This window comes from Capricornis sumatraensis, chromosome 1, assembly GCF_032405125.1.
Source record: "Capricornis sumatraensis isolate serow.1 chromosome 1, serow.2, whole genome shotgun sequence".
NCBI classification, from domain to species: domain Eukaryota; kingdom Metazoa; phylum Chordata; class Mammalia; order Artiodactyla; family Bovidae; genus Capricornis; species Capricornis sumatraensis.
In genome coordinates, this window is record NC_091069.1 from 261,354,569 (window position 1) to 261,373,154 (window position 18,586).

General features: G+C 41.0%; 1 protein-coding gene across 2 annotated transcripts in view; it reads right to left on the reverse strand.

The window, feature by feature from the left end:
• SATB1 (SATB homeobox 1) overlaps window positions 1–18,586 on the reverse strand; it is a 75,233-nt gene that overhangs the window by 27,063 nt on the left and 29,584 nt on the right. For both annotated transcript variants that reach the window (XM_068973932.1, XM_068973941.1), the window contains exons 7-8: window positions 13,346–13,558; window positions 5,395–5,550 (exon numbers count right to left, since the gene is read on the reverse strand). In XM_068973932.1, the coding sequence (XP_068830033.1) occupies window positions 5,395–5,550; window positions 13,346–13,558 (369 nt within the window). The remainder of the gene's footprint in view (window positions 1–5,394; window positions 5,551–13,345; window positions 13,559–18,586) is intronic.

Here is an 18,586-nt window from a genome sequence, read left to right on the forward strand (position 1 = left end):
AAATAAAAGATGCCTTTGCTGACACACTGGAATACAGAATGCATCTGGTATACAGAATGCACATGGTTATGTGATTTTTCTCCTGGATTTCAGCACTGTAGATTCCTATAACCAGCAACAAAAATGGTATTCTTAGCCCTATGCACAGAGGAGTCTGCTGGGCTACTGTCCATGGAGTCGCAATGAGTCAGTCACGACTTAGCGACTCAACAACAAACAGCAGCCCTATTTCCACCACCGATGATGTGTGATATGTCTTACTCGTATTTAAGGCATTCCAATCACCATCTAAGAACTTCCAAATCCAAAGATACTTTCTTTTTTTTTACCTACAAGCCCAATGAGCACGAAGGTGCTCCTTCTCTCTCCCTTCCTCTTTCTCCTTCTCTCTCCCTTCTCTCTCCCGTCCTACAGGTCTGACCACGACAAACGTGTCTGAAAAGTAGGTGAAAGCGTGCAAGAGGCTTTGAATTATTTGGTTGCTTTTACTGGCATGCTATTTTCACAGAGGCAGAAATTCTTTTTTTAGTGCAAAAAACCACATCCATTCACCAGTCAAAGTTGTTGCAGCCAAAGTGTCCGGTAACTTGCCAGGACCGGTGGGTAGAGACTGCAAACGATTCTACTGAAAGCATGTTTGGTCAAATAGAATTTCCATCATCTGACTGCTTTACCTAAAAGAAATACCCTGTTCAGTAAAGCACCAGGGAGAAATCTCTTTCTAAATGCAAGAGGGGGTGCAGCGGCACGGTGAAAGCCCTTCACTCCGACAGCATCACTGCACCTGCAAGCCCCACCTCCACAAACACAAAAATCAATGTAACAACTCGATGTACAAGGCAAGGCCTACAGCACTGCTAGTGTCCCCTTGCTGGACATACACCTTAAGTCTCAGAGCTCTCAGGGGGTTTGCTGTGGAATAAAATTAGATTCCAACATCTGCCACCATTAAGGAAAGAATTCCATTTCCATCTCCCATATGAAAACACTATAACCACTGAACAGTAACTGAACCTTGATACCATAATGGTTATTACCCAAATCAACTATTTTTTTAAACAGTAAAATTAGCGAATTCTGCTCCTGTAATTATTTGAATGTTATCAGACTAAATGTTTGATAAAATTCCAGTATGATTCACTTGGAAAAAAAACGGCTCCTTATTTGAATACCCAGAATATAAAGTGTATTCATTTGTAGCTATTCGCGTTATGTTTAAAGCATATCATCTTTTTAAAGTTTGCATTAGCCTGCTTTCCTACCCAAGCACAGAAAGCAGCCTACCTTCCGTCTGCACTTGCATATTTTACCCAGACATTTCTATTAGAGTTAAAAACAATCTCATTCCTATTACTCATCGAAGAGAAAATGTAATACAGGTGCAATGGTGGGGTCTGCAGAGCTGGTTTCTTTTCCTGAAAACACGCTGGCGCGTTAGTCGTGGCAGACCACAGTTACTACGTATCTGGCTCCACAACTTTCTAGGGCTGTGCTGTCTTTTAAAAGAATTCTGCTGCCTGCACTGAGGCAACCTACCTAAAGCTTTACTTGGAAAATGAAAGGTATCTGCGATACATAAATAGGTAATAAATAAGTCACTCTGTGTGAAGGTCTGAGTCTCTGGCTTAACACATTACAAGCCATTATCTGTCTGTGTTACAGTGCTGTAAATTTCAACGCTTTCCCACGTACAGGACAGGATGAGACCCCTCCCATCTTCTGGTGCTCTAAAGCCAGTGACAGAGCCGGGACCATGGCCCCTCTGAGTCCTCACCAGGCACCCCTAGCTGCACCCCAGCCCCAACCAGGCGTGAAGAAGCTCGGGTTCCGAGAACCCTCCGATGGCGAGAACCCATAATCCGTGAAGATGTCAATGAAGACAGGAAAGCCCCCACCGTTCCGACCACTGATTAGCTCAGCATCCCGAACTCCTCTTTCCTGGAAGAGGGGAGCTAACTTTGGTCCTGATGCTGCCTGGAACCCTGAGAAGACACTAACAGAGTGATGCGGAGAACTTGGGGTGGGCGCTCCTACTTGTAGTCAGGTGACCCTCGTGTGTGAAAGGAGGAAATCAGCGTTATAGCTCACAGGGTTACTGAGAACTAAATGCAGGCAATGTACAGGACATGGCGGGGGCTAGCCCAAGAAAGGTGATGGACGTTAATGCCGACAGAGAGAGTCAGGGCCAGGTACAAAAGCGGACGGGCCTGAACGGGCTGACACGGGAGTGCCTCCAGCTCTCCCCTCGGAACCTGGCGGGACCTGTGTGCTGACGGGCCTCGGCACGTGCGTCCAAGGCACGAGCAACTCACAGTTCAGAATTCTGACCGTGCAACAGGTCGGTCTCATCTGAAGACTCTGTTTCGGTTTGTATTCCAGTTTTTATATTTCCTTCACATAAACCATGGCAAGAGAGCATAGCCCGTCCACGACTACCTGCCCTTGTGAAGTCAGGCTTCCTCTCTCAGTGATGCATACCATTTTCGGATGGTCTTATTTTTCAGCAATCATCAACCTGTAGATTTTCATGAAGACGGTAGCTAACATCTCAACTGAAGAATGAAGAGAAAGTGACAGAAATGCTTTCTAATGAAGTTCCAGTAAATTAGTAGTTGGGAACTGTGATGTGGGGGGATGAAAGTTAACAGTCTGTTGGACCCCAACAGCCCACTGGATTCTCTTTCAACCAGTACCGAGAAGATGAGCCAGCAGCTTTGAGGGTTCCAGGGAACACTTCATCATGGCAGATACACAGAAGCTGCAACTGACGTGGTTGAAAGTGACGCACAGGGAGCTTTGTAAGACAGGGACACAAAGCAAGGATGCTCAACCCTGCCCAGAACATCACTCACGTGACATTATCAACCCATTGCTACCACTGTCCCTTGGACTGCAAGGAGAGCCAACCAGTCCATCCTCAGGGAGACTAGTCCTGAATATTCATTGGAAGGACTGACGCTGAAGCTGAAACTCCAATACTTTGGCCACCTGATGCGAACGGCTGACTCACGTGAAAAGACTCTGATGCTGGGAAGGATTGAGGGCAGGAGGAGAAGGGGATGACAGAGGATGAGATGGCTGGATGGCATCACCGACTCAATGGACATGGGTTTGGGTGGACTCCAGGAGTTGGTGATGGACAGGGAGGCCTGGCATGCTGCAGTTCATGGGGTCGCAAAGAGTCGGACACGACTGAGTGACTGAACTGAACTGAACATCTGTCTGAATAGCTCCGAAATCAGAAACTCAGCTTAGGCGGGCAGAACTGGGGTTTTGTTTAAAAGAAAGCAAGAATGAAGGCAGTCAAAAGGCTGCTAGTCGGGAGATATGCTTTCGTTAGACAGGAAATGGGTCGGCGGGTGAGGGGGGCTGGGACAGGGATTGGGTGACAGATGCCCACTTACCAGAAAGTTTTAAGGTCTGTTTCTGTTTGTGGGTTTTAAGGCTGCCCCTTACTGCAATAATGCATGTGTAGTTTCTCTGTTTATCTATTTTGGAGATCTGGGGAAAGTGTTTGGCCTGACAAGAAGACAGTCTGTTAGTCTTGGTAATTTAATTGGAAAGGTCAGAAAAGCTGTATAATCACAGAGAAAGGTGCAACTAAATACGCTGAACTAGGAGATCCTCATCCTAATTATACTAAATAGCAAGAAGGCACAGGGTGGGTGGGTGAGGGGCGACGCGCACAGGACAGTGCTCCTTAATGCCGAGTCTTGGCATGTAAATGAAGACATCTGAAGACGCACACAGGTTTGAAGCGGCTCTAACATTCTATCATAATTAGAAACATTTCAAGAGCCCTGTAATTTCCAATCAAAATTACAGTAATTTCCGATATACAAGCCATGATTCATGACAGAATTTTACATTCCATGAGAGATTACGGTGGCCTGATGTATGACACGCTGGGTACGGCACTAACATAAACAATTCAGTTTAATGTTTAAACAGCACTTGATGTTTAGAATCTCACAATAAAAGAAACATATTATTGTAGAAATTATCACTTTGACAGTGATTGAAGGGTAGGCAGGCATGTGGCCTATAAAGCTATAATTTTTACAGTCCACAGCTTGAGTTTAACCATTTTTATATAACATTTCCAAGATACCCCTTAAGTATTTCAGCCAGCCTATAACTTAAACAAGAACAACCTCTTCTTAAGCAAAACTCCCATCAAGGACCACTATTCATGTTGCTAGAGTAAAATCCCAGAAAAATCTAATAATAAAAGTATTATGTTATAAATACATCACATTGTAAGTAAGTCTCAGGATGATATAATCTTGTCAGAAGTTGACAGCAGACAGGCTATTTTAAAAAGGAGAGTTCACTAATGATAATGAAATGTATTTGTCTAAAATTTCTTTGACTGCCTCTCAATCTCACTTGGATAGCGCTATCAAGTGAAGTGAAAGTTGCTCAGTCGTGTCCGACTCTTGGCGACCCCATGGTCTATACGGTCCATGGGATTCTCCAGCCGGAATACTGGATCGGGCAGCCTTTCCCTTTTCCAGGGGATCTTCCCAACCCAGGGATCGAAATCTTTCAGCAAAGAGGAAGAAACTTCAGCATTCTTCCGGTCCTTTACAAAGTATTCCTGCCTTTGAACAAGAGCTTGTAGATAACTGTGAATTTGTTCATGTAGATGGCCCTCCATTTGATAAACTTAAATTATCAATTTACAACAATCATACTGATAAAAGACTGCATTATCTATCCTTTTTTATGTCATCTTGTAAATATTTGTAACTTTTCCAAATTCAATTCTATTCATTCATGATTCAGAAGATTTAGACAATTTTTCTAACTATAATCAAAATTGTGTACCATATATCATACACAGTGTCTAAAAGATTTAGACAGTTTTTCTAACTGTAATTAAATCTGTGTCATATATATGTGCACATAATTATTAATATGCAAAGATAGATATGTGTGTGTGAGTCTGCTTTAATAAGTGCGCCCAATGGCAGTAGACGCCAGAGTTGGGACAAAAACGAACCACAGTAGTTTACAGTATTCACAGTGTTTTAGGATGGAAGTCAAGGTCACCCAAGTTCCAATGAAATAATAATAACTCAAATTATTTGTTCCACTACAATAGACCAGATGGAGAAACCTCCTACACACTACAATACTCTTCTGGAAACAACTATTAACTGGCTGAGGGATTTACTGAGAAATCTGTGATTTGGACGACGGCTGCTGGAGGAAAACACAATCGAGGATCTGTTACCTGACTCTGAACCCTGTCTCACCCCAGAGCTGTCAACACGCCGGGAGACCGTGACCTCTCGGGGACACAGTTCCAGCTGCAGACAGACACTCCTGTGGATGCACGTTCACAGGCACCGCAGATCAACAGTCTGCACGCCGAGCAGAGGCGCTTACCTGGCTTTTGGTAGCTGCCACCTTTGCAAACAGAGCTTGGGAAACTTTAGCACGCTTCATTTCCTGCTGAATCTCGTCGTAAATGGAAGCATTAATGTTCATGGTATTGTTCTCTGGTTTCCCATTCCTCTCAGTGGCAATAGTAGCTGTTTTCACCTACAAAACATTTTGAACATGCCTGTCATTTACCATTGGCCAAACTGTTTTGAAGCTTCTCAGGCTCAGCATCCAAACTGGACATTGATGCTCCTTTTACGATCCAGGTGATCAACAGGGCGGTCATTCAACATGAGTTATTAGCTGGAGATCAGATTGCTTAAGGTAAGGAAGTCATATTGCCACAGGTGATTGCATCTGTAATATGACAGCAACTGCCAGCTGACAACCAGGAGTTATAATGCCATAAAGTAAGTTTTCTGGAAAGCAGAATAGTTTCAAAGACTTGAAAACCCTAAACTAATTGTTACCCAATTACCTTCCATTGCAATTCTAACAAAGGAAATTCACAATTAAAACGGTAATGCACAATGCTGTATCTTTGTTGGGTACCTGATGCCTAATAGACAATCGCACCACTAATAGCTATTATATACTATGGCCTTTTTAATTTTAGACTCTTTTTTTATGCCTTTTCCACTTATGTTTCATTTAAAAATCTTCCATAACAAAGCCATTTGCAGAGCTGCATATTTAAATCTTCTATCCATCCATGAAACAGGTAGAGTGCCTTGCTTAATTATCATAAAGGTGGCTGCATTTTACAAGTGCACGTCCAAGCTGTTCCGTGTAATTATTTCATCGCTTCCTGGCACCCCTGTATAACTATCTCCTTTTAACTTGTGGAACCAGACAATAAGAAAATATTTTACAATATTTAATAGAACATGACTGCAAGTCACACAAAATATATTCAAACTATATAATCTTGACTGAGGAATCAAATATCAATCCCTTTGGTAAAAATGATAAGCAGATATCACCAGAAAAATGACAAAAAATTTAGGGGGGAAATCAACCTCAAAATTTACTGATATCATAATCTTTTTTAAAACTTAAAAAGCAATCCTTAATACTTTCAATCATTAAAATAAAAATTTGACTTTTATTACGCAGTTACAGGAACCAGCCTGGGACGTGCACGTATGAACCAGGTAGCTGCTTTTTACTGGGAAACGGATGGAAACATAAACGGAAAGTTCCTGGAGACGCAGGACCACGTTGCTCCCGACAACATGACTCATCAGAGACCGCTTTTCTTCGCGCCTTTTACAGAATCCAGATTCCGTTCTCTACATACTGACCGTCTTGGACCTTTCCTCTCATCTACTATGAACAGTGGAAACTGAAGCTCACTTTAGGATAAACGAATAATTTGGGGCCTTAGATGACATATTCTCCCAAACAGAAAGACTTCTAATCCTTATTTCACCTTGCCTCCAAATGTTTGGTATCAAAAGAGGGACAGAATTAATTATGCAATCTAATTCCCTGCACTTAGAAAGTAAAGATCAGCTTGCCATCCAACTCCCTTTCTAACTTGCAGCCAGTTAGCAAGATAACTCACCTCTGGAGGATGTGGCTAGACCCTCCTACCTGGACACTAGCCTTGGGAGCTCAGAAACAAGGATGCTGGGAAACGGCTGGACCACAGCCCTGGGGAGGACACGGGGCCCACCAGCATCAGAGATGGCAGGAGGCTGGACTCACAGGTGCCCTCGCCAGCTCTGGGGCTCCAGCGAGCAGGGGCACTCAGGGAGGCAGTTAAGGACCGAGGCCACCAAGCATAGACACCGGCTTTGAAGCAATAATCTGCTAAACACCACTTTAGGAGCCAACAGAGTTACCGCATTACCATAAATTGCCTACAAAGTTGCTTTGGTGAGATTCACAACTTTGCTCTGGGGTGGTCTTGCTTTGAGGCAGAAGGATAGATTTGATCACCCCATGAGGTCCCTTTTAATACCTATTTTTCTCACTGCTTAAATAAAAGAGAAAAGAAAAGCAATTGCAATCGCTTTGAACACTGAATGTTATGGAAATGGAGGCACGGAGTCCAGTGCATTGGAAGAAATAGTTCCTTGGTAGTGATCTGCTTAGCAGTCGTTAAGAGGGCAGGCTTTGGAAACTTGGGAGTTGCAGTGTGTTTCGTAAGTAATTTTCATTCTTCTGTAAAAATGATGCTTGAGAATTTATCTTCTAGGTGGGCCATAATTATTTGTTTCAACCTTGTAATTTTGCTTCTAAAATTTTCTTTGGTTTAATTTTTTTAATAAAGCAATTGACACTTGAATCAACAAGCAAACATTTTAAATTATTTACAAAAAAAAATCAAATAACCATTTCCTAGCAGCTAACATGGTCAAAAGTGGAAAAGAAGCACATGAAACATTTTTTTAAAGTGAGAGCAGTAACTTTTAAAAATATTAACGAACTCTATTACTCATTTTAAAAATATTTAGAAAAGCTCTTCTTTATCATCTTGTTGGCTCGGATAGGCATCTTATCAGAGATAAGCTATTAGAATTCTGGAATCACATTTTTTTCCCTAAACACAAGCTACTGCTTAAGGGGAACTGACTTGGACAGCTTTTCAAAAATATGAAAGCTGAAATTTTTTCCCCAGGTAAAAATGGAAACAAAAATCTTTCATACCTCACTCTACTAAGTACTATTTTAGCTTAGCACAAAAAAAAATCTTCTTTAATCCTGGTTTAGCTTTTAATATTATATCACACATTAAAATTCATAAAGTAGTTCATTCCAGGCAAAACAAACTACTCTCTAGCTCTTCTCCGCAAATAGCGGAGGAGGTAAAAGAAAGGCCGTTGCTCTCTGAATAGCTTTTATCAAGGCAGCGCACACCGCTCCATCATTACAGAGGCGCCGGGAAGTAGTTAAGAAGGGGCCTTCTGCTAGTCCCCCTCCCGCGCGGGGGCAGGGTGCGGCACGAGGGCCTGCTTTTGACTTCACGCGAATCGTGCAGCAGAACACAAATGTCCCGTGAAGGTTTCTCTTTTTTTTTTTTGCTCCTTTACGCACTGCTGAATTCCTCAGGCCGTCCTAGGCATGTACGCCACACGTGCTATACACACAGTGGACGCTACCGGGGTCGCCCTTCGCACGGGGAAGCGCCTGTGAGCACACACCGCACACGTGCGCGAGGGTGAGCACACACCACACACGTGCGCGAGGGTGAGCACACACACAAGTCGAAGTCTGCTGCAGTTCTAATAATAATTATGATAATGAGAGAAACCGACCTTAGCTGTCTATTATAAGCTGGGCACTGGGTTAAGGTACATTCACCTGCATAAGAGCCCTGAGTAGCTTAATATTAATGTTCTATTACTGCTCTGTTTTTAAATTGAGAAAACTAACAGAGGTTAAGTCAAGTCATCTGTCCACGGGGCAAGGCTGAGGACTGAACTTGGGTCTAACAGCAATGCTTATCTTAGAAAACACCGCAGTACACTGGAGGGGTCATTACATAGGATTTCTTTATTTGGAAAAATTCTTACTTTTTAAGACATAATGCACCTGCTTTTTGGTGGCCCTTTGCTAAATCTAGCTCATGAATGTCTAATTTTTAGTAGCAAATGCTTTTATCATTAGTTTAAAAAATCCGATCTAAATTTATTTTTCAAGTTAGGCAAACTATAAATGTTTCCTTAGTAATGTTATGTAAGACATGTGCTATTTTGAGGAATTCCTATTGGTGACAGAAAATAGCCTCCATTTTCAAATCTGTATATATTAACACTGTTTGGAGTATCACGGCTCTATTCTTTTCTGCTTCCTTTTGTAGAAACAATATTGGTTATTTTCCAAATATGGACTTTTCAAAAGTCCTCTAGCTTTTAAAAGATGACTATTAAGGAGAAGTATTTTCCAAGCACATATGTGATCTTAACATAAAACTGGTCATAATAAAACTTATATCAAGTGTGAAGTTCCTGCCCATAACTAATGTTTTATTATATTATAGAAGAATTTGTTGTAAAGAGACAGAAGGGTAAAGCTACCAGATTAAGTTAATTATACTGTATATTGCATCTATCAACTTTGTACATCTTCTAAAACATCACTATAAAATATCACATCTTACTTCAGAAGAAACCAAAGAATTCCTTAAAGATATGTTAAAAAAAAATAGGAAAAGTAATTACATAATTTAAGTAAAAGTTAAAACTTGATAATTATAGGCTTTTGAACAGTCCTTAGGAAGACAGCAAATGCTAATTTAACTTCAAACGTCACATATCTTAAAACATACAAATAAATCCATAGTAAGTGCACATCTAAACAGAAACCCCTATCTTAAAATGGCTATGTTTGGTGGAATAGACAACTCTCAGAAAGTAATAGTTAATTACTACTAATAAAATTAATTTGCCAAGTGATAGAAAAGAAACCTTTCAGATCAGGGGGCTTTGGAGGGACTGGTGTCTGTCAGATATTCCTTCTGTCAAAGTGGCTCTTTCCTCTACAATCTCAGAAACGCCCACTGTCCAACGTCTTCCAAAGCAGATCCTCTGTCAAACGGTCAATTTCATCAGGACAACGTTCTCATCCGTGTTCTTGTTTCTTAGCTGGTAACACAGATTCTCATCCTCTCTGACAAACAGTCTCCAAGTTCCATCTTCTCCTTTCTAATCTATGTTCTCAGGACGTGGCTTGAGGTAGGGGCAAGAACAGCACACTGACCAGAGGATTTGAGAACAAAGTCTGTGACTTTTCCCATCTTTCTCCCACCAAAAGGTTGGAACGAGAGTTCCAGGAATTCATGTACATGAAGGCGCTCAGAAAACCGTGAATCAGATATCCTTTCTATGGGGGGTGGGGGGAGGTGGGCCACTTTTAAAGGCTTCACTGAACATGTTACAATATCGCTTCTGTTTCATGCTTCGGTTTTTTTGACCACACGGCAAGCGGGATCATCTTAGCTCCCAGACCAGGGATCAAATCCATACCCTATGCATCAGAAGGCCAAGTCTTAACCACTGGACTGCTACGGAAGTCCCACGGTATCTGCATTTCTTGAATTAGAACACATACACTGTGAAAATACACTTTCAACAAAGCTCCTGGCGTGGCTACCTCTCTGAAGTCTGACAGACAGGGGTGCACAGGGCCATTTCACCAAGGCAAGGCCAGCCAGGAGCCTCTGCAGGATGGTCCATGCCTTCCCCGGGGGAGGCTCTCCTGGGAGTGAAGCCTGGGGCCTGGGGAAGCCCATTCTTGCAGATGATTAGAATCCGAGCACCTCCATGGGTTAGGGCCTCGGTCTGGTACAAGCCTGGAACGTCCAGTCACCCCCTATATGAGCTACATTCCCCAGGGAAGGAGCTGGAAGAGGCTCCATTCTCTCGTCAGGGGCCCTGGGTCTCTGTGAGCCACAAGGGACCTCTGCCTGCAACAGGCAGTTCTTTAGAAACGAAGCCTGTCCGGGTCCAGTGCAAAAGCCAAAGATCTGTCTCAGAACAGCTTTCGAGCATCTTCACTCGGGGGAAAAGAAACGCACAGTGACTTCATACAGACTCCTCTCTGGCAAAACACAAAAACTGAAGAGACAGAATTCTGCTGTCCGTTTCTGATCTGTGGTTTCATCCTTTCCTGCCATTTTAGTCATTCGTAAATAAGGACATGAAAACCTCCCATGTGGTACTGGTAAGCACTGCATTTCAGCTGCTCCAAGACAGCAGTAACTCAACCGCTCTATCACCTGTTTTTCTAAATCCAAAGTTCTCATTCTACACTGACAATACATTTCATACACTGAAAATTCCCCCAAATCTAATTCATTGCATCACTGCCGAAGGGTAAAACGTGAACACACTGGCTGCGAGGTCTGGTATGATAAAATCAGGGAGTGAACAGGGACGCTCGATGAGGTGCCATCCAGTGAAACACGTAAGATGCCTTGAAGATTTATACGAAGCAGTGAAATAAAATTATTCACACATATCAGAATCATTTCAGAGTTTTGTTAGATGGACAATACTATTGTGCAAATAAAAACTTTTTCTTTGAAAGATCTTCATTAAGACTCTTCTGTATCCAAGTACATGCATCACTGGCTAAATATCCAGGCTAACAGGCCTAGTCTCAACTTCTCTTGAGAACAAGCACATCAGCTGAGGGTGGCTCAACCAGTTCATCAGCAATTCAGGACAAAATAAATCATAGTTTCTAGCCCAACCTCTCATCAGATATAGTCTCCAGATATACATATAGGCAAGCAACCTGAGTATCTTACAAATATACCAAAATAAGTATCACAATTAAGAATTAATCTTACTTTGGCTAAAGAAAACAGTTGATGAATAAGGAGAGCAGACTCACATTTGAAAAGCAAATAAAGGCATTAAAATCCTAGAAAACAAAAGCTATATTAGGTAACTACTAAGCCAAATATTTGAACAGATTTAAAAAAAAAAGAAGAAACTCAACAATTAAATTCGCACTGGTCTTAAATAAGTCCTTCTTTTTGCTAGTATTGCAGATTAAGTGATAAGAACAATAACTGCCCAGAGGCCAATGATGACTGCAGCAGCGAAATTAACGATGGTACGTAAATTAACTCTGAACTGAGTGTTCAATTAAGTCCAAAGGAGAGCAGTTTTTGTTTAACCGCTCTTACAAACGTCATGTATGTATATAAAGAGTTCCTCGCTCTTATTTGTAAGGAGTATCTTAGAGAAGCCTTACAGATCAAATTCAATACGTGTCTATGCAGGAGATGGGTACACATGAGTGTATATGGGAGCCATGCTTTTCTGCTGGAGACACACGTCTTTCCTACTCACAATTACAGCAACGCCTTCTTACTCTGCTCCAACAGACATCAGGACCAAATTGATTTTCATTGAATAAAATGGAGAAATTGGACTTTTGTGATGTTTCTAAAAAGCAATCATTTCAGAACATCACAATATGCAGCTTAAGACCCTCCACAAGTGGCTGTACATTATGTCTATTTCTCATTTATGGAGTTTCTGTGGCAGTTTCATCTCTAGTGTTGAATGAACTTTATTTCTATACTTGGAAATGAATGGCTATTTTTTACTATGGATGAAATTAACATTAAGAGATAATTTCGTTATGACATTATGTTACATAAGTACTTTAAATTAGTATTCTATATTCACTTTTTGTCATTTTAGCTGACCTTATTTTTAAGAACTGCACAAAACACAAATTAAATGTGTAAGAAATACACTTCCTTGAAGATTTTAAGTCTAATCCACTCTCATGCTTATATCTAATAGTTTGTGCTGAAATTAACTTCTTGAATTTTTATAATAGTTATAAGGCCACCTTTTAAACTTGATTTAAAAAGTAATCAAGGAAGCTGACTTTTCTAAGAAATGCAAAAATGTGGAAAATAGAGAATGTGCCCATTTCTGAGAATATGGATAGAATTCCTTATCAGTCCATTTAAAGCTGCCTTTAAGGATTGTATTAAACTTAATTATGAAAGATTACAAACGAGATGATGTGTAATTGGTACCAGCTGCAGCTCGTATTGGAAAGCATAAATACAAATGGAATCATTTATTTATTTTTATTTATTTACTATTCAAATGGTGGTTCTAAAACTGGTAGGGATAAAATGGACTTCTTTACATTTTCCTATTGAGTTTAAAACAGATTTTTACTTCATAGTAGTAGGGCCAAATATCTCATTTGAAGGTCACTTTTCACCTCCAAAATGAAGCAAAATGGAAAGTGATTTTTTCCCCATCTAATTAGTAGCTTATTGTTTTTAAACCAGAGTTAGTGAGTTCAGACTAAATTCTCCTCAAGCAACTATGAATTACTGCTCCTTAAAAAATCTCCCTAAGCATCTATCTTTCTGTTTTTTTTATTGAGAGTCTTCCTTAGCGTTTTTTTTTTTTTTTTTAAACAAAACCTGAAAGCAGCAAAGGATGAGGAGGAAAAGGAGCCTCACCTGGGGAGGGCGGCTGGGCGGTGTGCTTATCAGGGGGGCAGGGCCCATCGCTGAGGCCGCATTCAGGCTCCTCTCCCTTTCATCCTGGTAAATTCGATCTCTCTCAGCTTCCGGTAACTGCAAGAAATTCTGCATAGCCCGAAGGTTTACCAGCAAAGACTGGGACGCAGTCTTGGGATCCTCTTCCTTTCGGAGGATTTCTGAAAGCAAGCCCTGCGGGGAATGAACGGCACAGGGTGAGCGGGTCCCTGCCGGTCCGTGGGGATGCCTGCCTTTTCGTCTCCACTCTGCTCGGAAAATGAACAGTCAGAAGCATCAATTCTACATAGGAATATATTAGTTACAATTGAAGTGGTGGAGAAGAGAGCCTCAATTGTGTTCTTAATTTTATTAAGCGTCTGCTTTACACATAACATAAACTGCAACTGCCTAATTGGTCTCCTTCCTTTGAGCAGCTTAACTTGCCATGAAATCTTTCACAGAGTGAGGACTGAGGCAAGTTAGGAATAAATGAAATGCTCGTAATACGCCAGCACTGAACTGTGCAGTTCCCAAGCTGCCTACACAAAGGCAGCGGAGTGCCAACAGCCCAACACGCAAGGACGCAAAGGCACCGCGAGAGAAGCAGGGTCACAGAGGAAAGACTCGAAAGCGAATCGCAACGTGCCAGGGAAGAGCATCGCTAAGCCATCACCTAAGATGGACACGAGGTGTTCAGAGGCGAGAATTTTACGGTATTCCTTGTGGAGTCGATGACAAGTGATTCTGTTTACCCTTAAGGAGACTATCCTGACAACCCCCAAGCCTGCTATACACCACCCAGGAACAGGCTGAAATTCTGAACTTCACAAACCACCCTTTACATGAGATAACATAACCCCTTTTCCACGTTGCAAAATACCATCGCAGCACGCCATGAAAAAGAATATTATCAAATTCTGTAATAATCCCATTTCTTGAGGAATACTCTTATTAGTGCTAGAAGAAATGCACAAAACCATTATAGTGAACGCCTTTCGGGTGCTCCTCCCAAATAACAGAGCATTGTCAACTACTTAATTTTTGGAAGAATGTTTTCAAGTGGGTGGTTTTCCACAGTTCTCTTTAAGGGAGTATATGAAATACAAGGATTAGAAACATTTCCTGCCCATTTGGTAAGGGCTGAGTAGCCCTCACCTCTTCAATCTTCTACATGAAATAATGCGTGGAATGCCAAGTCATGTTTGCTTCCTACATTTCAGTTTATCACAATATGGCTCAGGATAAAATGTTGTCAAGACCTCTTTATAATTTGCAAATTTCACTTTCTGATAACCCTGAAAAAATGACGATGGGGTACATTTGGGGCAGGGAGGTCAAGTGTCAAAACAACCAAGCCCCAGGGTTAAACACAGGGGTTTTTTCATGGTTTTCCTAGAAGCACAAACCTGGTTTTGCTCCCAATTCCTCAGGGCTAATGTGGCCTACTGCCTCAAGATAACAGTCGGGAACATACAATATAAAAGCGGCGTCCACTTTAAAACCGATCTGGAGACTGCTGTTAAAAAGGACCTCCAGCAGGCTCAGAGGGCTCAGGAGTTCATTCTGCTTTCTCACTTGGTCCACACAAGGGAAGCCAGCTTCACCCTAAGAAAGGTGCCTGAAGGATGAAGGGTGTCTGTCCTTTCATTCATGATACTGACAGGTAATGTTGCAACTGTGTTTACACAAAAGCAAAACATCCAGTCAATTTAACTAAAACCTAGTCCAACAGGCAGTCAATCACCCAGCTATTTAATCTGCACAAGACCAACTAATTAGACTGACTGGGTTTTTGATATGTCATGTTGAAACCAAAAAAATGCAGGTCTCAGAAACAAGCTTTAAAATAGGTGTTTTTTTAAAAAAAAAGCCCCTGCTCTCCAATCTTGCCCACCAAATGGGGATTAAAAATTTTTAAGATATTAAAAGATGTCCTTGGCAAAGCAGTCTATCTCAACCACAGGGAAAGAGATATTAACATATAGTACTTATAAATACAATGTTATAAATTCCTCAAGTAGAATAACCTAATACCCTTTAATATTATCTCAGAACAATGCCTGCCACATGTTTGAAAAATGTTTATTAAATGGATTATGTGTATTTGGAGCATAAAAGGAAAAATATTACAAACAGGTGACAGAAACTTAAGAACAAGTTATGCTCCCCATGGGAAAATTCTAATGGTAATTATTAATTTACTCAAAGTAAGCCTTCATGAAAAGTTATGCGGCACTCTGTAAGATGTTTATATGCAGTAACTGTTCAGTAATTTAAGAAAATTTTGTGGCACCATGGATGGACCTAGAAATTATACTAAGTGAAGTCACACAAAGCTAACATTGCACAATACCGCTCATATGTGCGATCTAAAGCGTGACACAAAGGAGCTCAGTTACAAAGCAGAAACAGACTCAGAGACGCAGAAAACAAACTTACGGTTCCCAAAGAGGAAGGGGGAAGGGGCGAGTTAGGAGACGGATTCATGCACATACGTCACCATAGATAAATAGCATCTACGTAAATAAACTATGCAGACCTGTAAGCAAGGACCCAGTGCACAGCACAGGGAACGATACTCAACAGTTGATAGTAAGGGAAGAGAATCTGAGTGAGAGCATCCTCATACATGCATGCGCACACACACACACATAGAAACTCAATCACTGCGCTGCACGTCTAAACCAACACAGCATCACAAGCCGACCACAGCTCAGAAAATAATGCTAGATCAAACGAGATCCTGTCAACATTTAGGATGCTATTACATTTGGGAAATCTGAAATTAGATATTCAGGGATCTCAACAAAATATCCTTTCTTTCCACTAGAGAACCACGGTGAGAAAACCAACACGGGAAAAAAATGCAGAACGATATCAAGTCTCGTTAACACGAGGCTGGAGTCATTCCTGTATAGCTTAAAGTAACAGCAGGTCACTTGGGAGAGGATTTAGAAATTTCTCTAACCACATTTTGAGGTTGGCATGATGTCTCACTTGAGCATACAAAGCGTTTTCGGGGCAAAGCATTTTATTTTCACTTAATTATTCTAACAAGAGCAAGTACCGGTTTTCTGCTGGGATGTGTTGGGAGGGTCAAGACTGAGGTCTCAAATCCTGGGAGATTCCAAGAGCTCTAAAGCAGCCAGTGTAGACAGTCTCAGGTGTTTTAAGAAACCTTCAGGGTTTTTTTTTTTTTTTTTTTCTGTTTTTTTGGCCCAGGCTTTCAATGAGGGGAGTGCCCCCTGGTGGAAATGCTTGAAAATATTATTAGAAAATGTTCTGATTAGAATGTGTTAATTACTTTCCAAAAAATGACGTCACTTGAGAAAATTCTGGACACAAAATGAGTGCCATGAGAATTACGATTTGGGAATGTACGTTTGGGTCCTGTTCAGGCTGCTGCGACTTGAGCAGCTGCATTTATGAATTCAAGATGTATATGGTTTTGCTTCCTGTTTCTCATGGTTGAAAATCTAGCTCAGATTGTCACACCAGGTCAAGATCATTTGTAGTAATCCCCCATGGTGGAGAGTAAGAAAGGTCTCTTATCAAAACTCTTCTTCATGCTAAAAATGCAGCATCTCACGGTCATCGTGTACCATGCTTTCTATTGCTGACTAAAATACATCAATATTGTTCCCTACAGGTGCTCAATAAATTTGTTGAACAAAATTAAAATCATCAGTCATTCGCGTTTCCAAAAAGAACCTGGATTTTGCATGTTATACGGTGAGTTACCAGCACCTCGTGGATGCCAGTTTCATGGGAAATGAGAAGCTGCTTCTCGCTGTACTTTGTGTCGTCAAACCATTCAGCGTGTGCTCTGCACGTGAAAACGTGACACTATTCTGCGTCGCCATTCCGCGACAGTTGTGAGAATTCTAATGTTTCCAATTAAAGAGTGAACTTGCTGATGAATTCCTAAACCTTTTTTATGTTCCAGAAAGAGTTTACAAGTAAAATTCATTAGTAATTGGAAAAGACAGAAAAACCTTCAATAAATACTATCAGTACTTCCAAAAGCTAATTATGAATTCTTGAAAACAGCAGATAAGCGAAAGAGCCAATCTGAACAAAGGCCTGTCTGGCCTCCTGTTCGTCTCCTCTTTGAACATAATCACTGATTCAAATAGATTTTTATCAGCTTCATGGAACTTCAAAGCCCTCAGAAGAAAAATAGGATTTGATGAAATCGCCTCCTAAAAATAAAACATGCAGCATATTCTTCAGGGCTACCTGCCTTTGCTGTTTGGTGAATTTTTAATCACGTGTCCAGGTGAAAGACCACTTTCAAGCTCCACCTACTACCCTGGACTCAGGCCAAGCAAGTTATAAGCAGACACATTTATCTCTGCCGTTTGGGAGGCCAAACCAGAGCTGTCACGTTGGGGTAATAGCACCTTTTTACCTTTTATTCAATAGTGATATGGACAGTGGGCTTTTCTTAAATTACACTGCGAAGAATTAGAGGAACACAGTAGCAATTTCTGTTATACTTAAGCAGGCAAATTTCTCTCTACCACATAATTTACAGGACTCAAATTCAATAAAACATTGCATGATGGTCCATTACTGTTATCAGTTTTGAATAATCCATCTTCATTCTTTATTTTACTGGAAAACAAAGTGTGCCAAAGACAAGCGGAGGGGGGTTAGAAAAAAAGCCACTGGATGGGATCAGAGTTAACTCTGGGTTAAATTTTTTAAAAAGGGAGGAGGCACTAAAGAATATTATTTCCTTCTATAATGACCTTTAAATAGCAATAATACAGAGAAGTGAATTGAAATGTATAAGTCTAGAAGCTTCAGCAATTAATTTTAGCCATGGGTTTCCATTAAAAAGACATCAAGTAGGCATAACTGAATGAATGGCAGATGCTAAGAGCTGGTATCTTCAGTAGCAATTAAAGAACATATGCCCCTCAATTCAGAAGGTAGAGAAGTCCTCAAAACAAGGAATTATATCAATTTCATCACAAACTTTCAGAAAAGGTAGACTTTTCAAAACCTTTTAGTTTTTAGACCTTTTAAAAAAAAGTGATACATGAACATCTTAAGAGACCCAATTAATATGATGAGAAAATTCTCCAAAGAAGAGTTAAAACAAGAGATCCAGGATTTTAGAGTTGTACAGAGCTGTCAATGGCTAAAACAGGCTCAGCTCACAATACCACCATCTACTATCTGACTGTTTTCAGGCACTGTTTATAGGGGCCA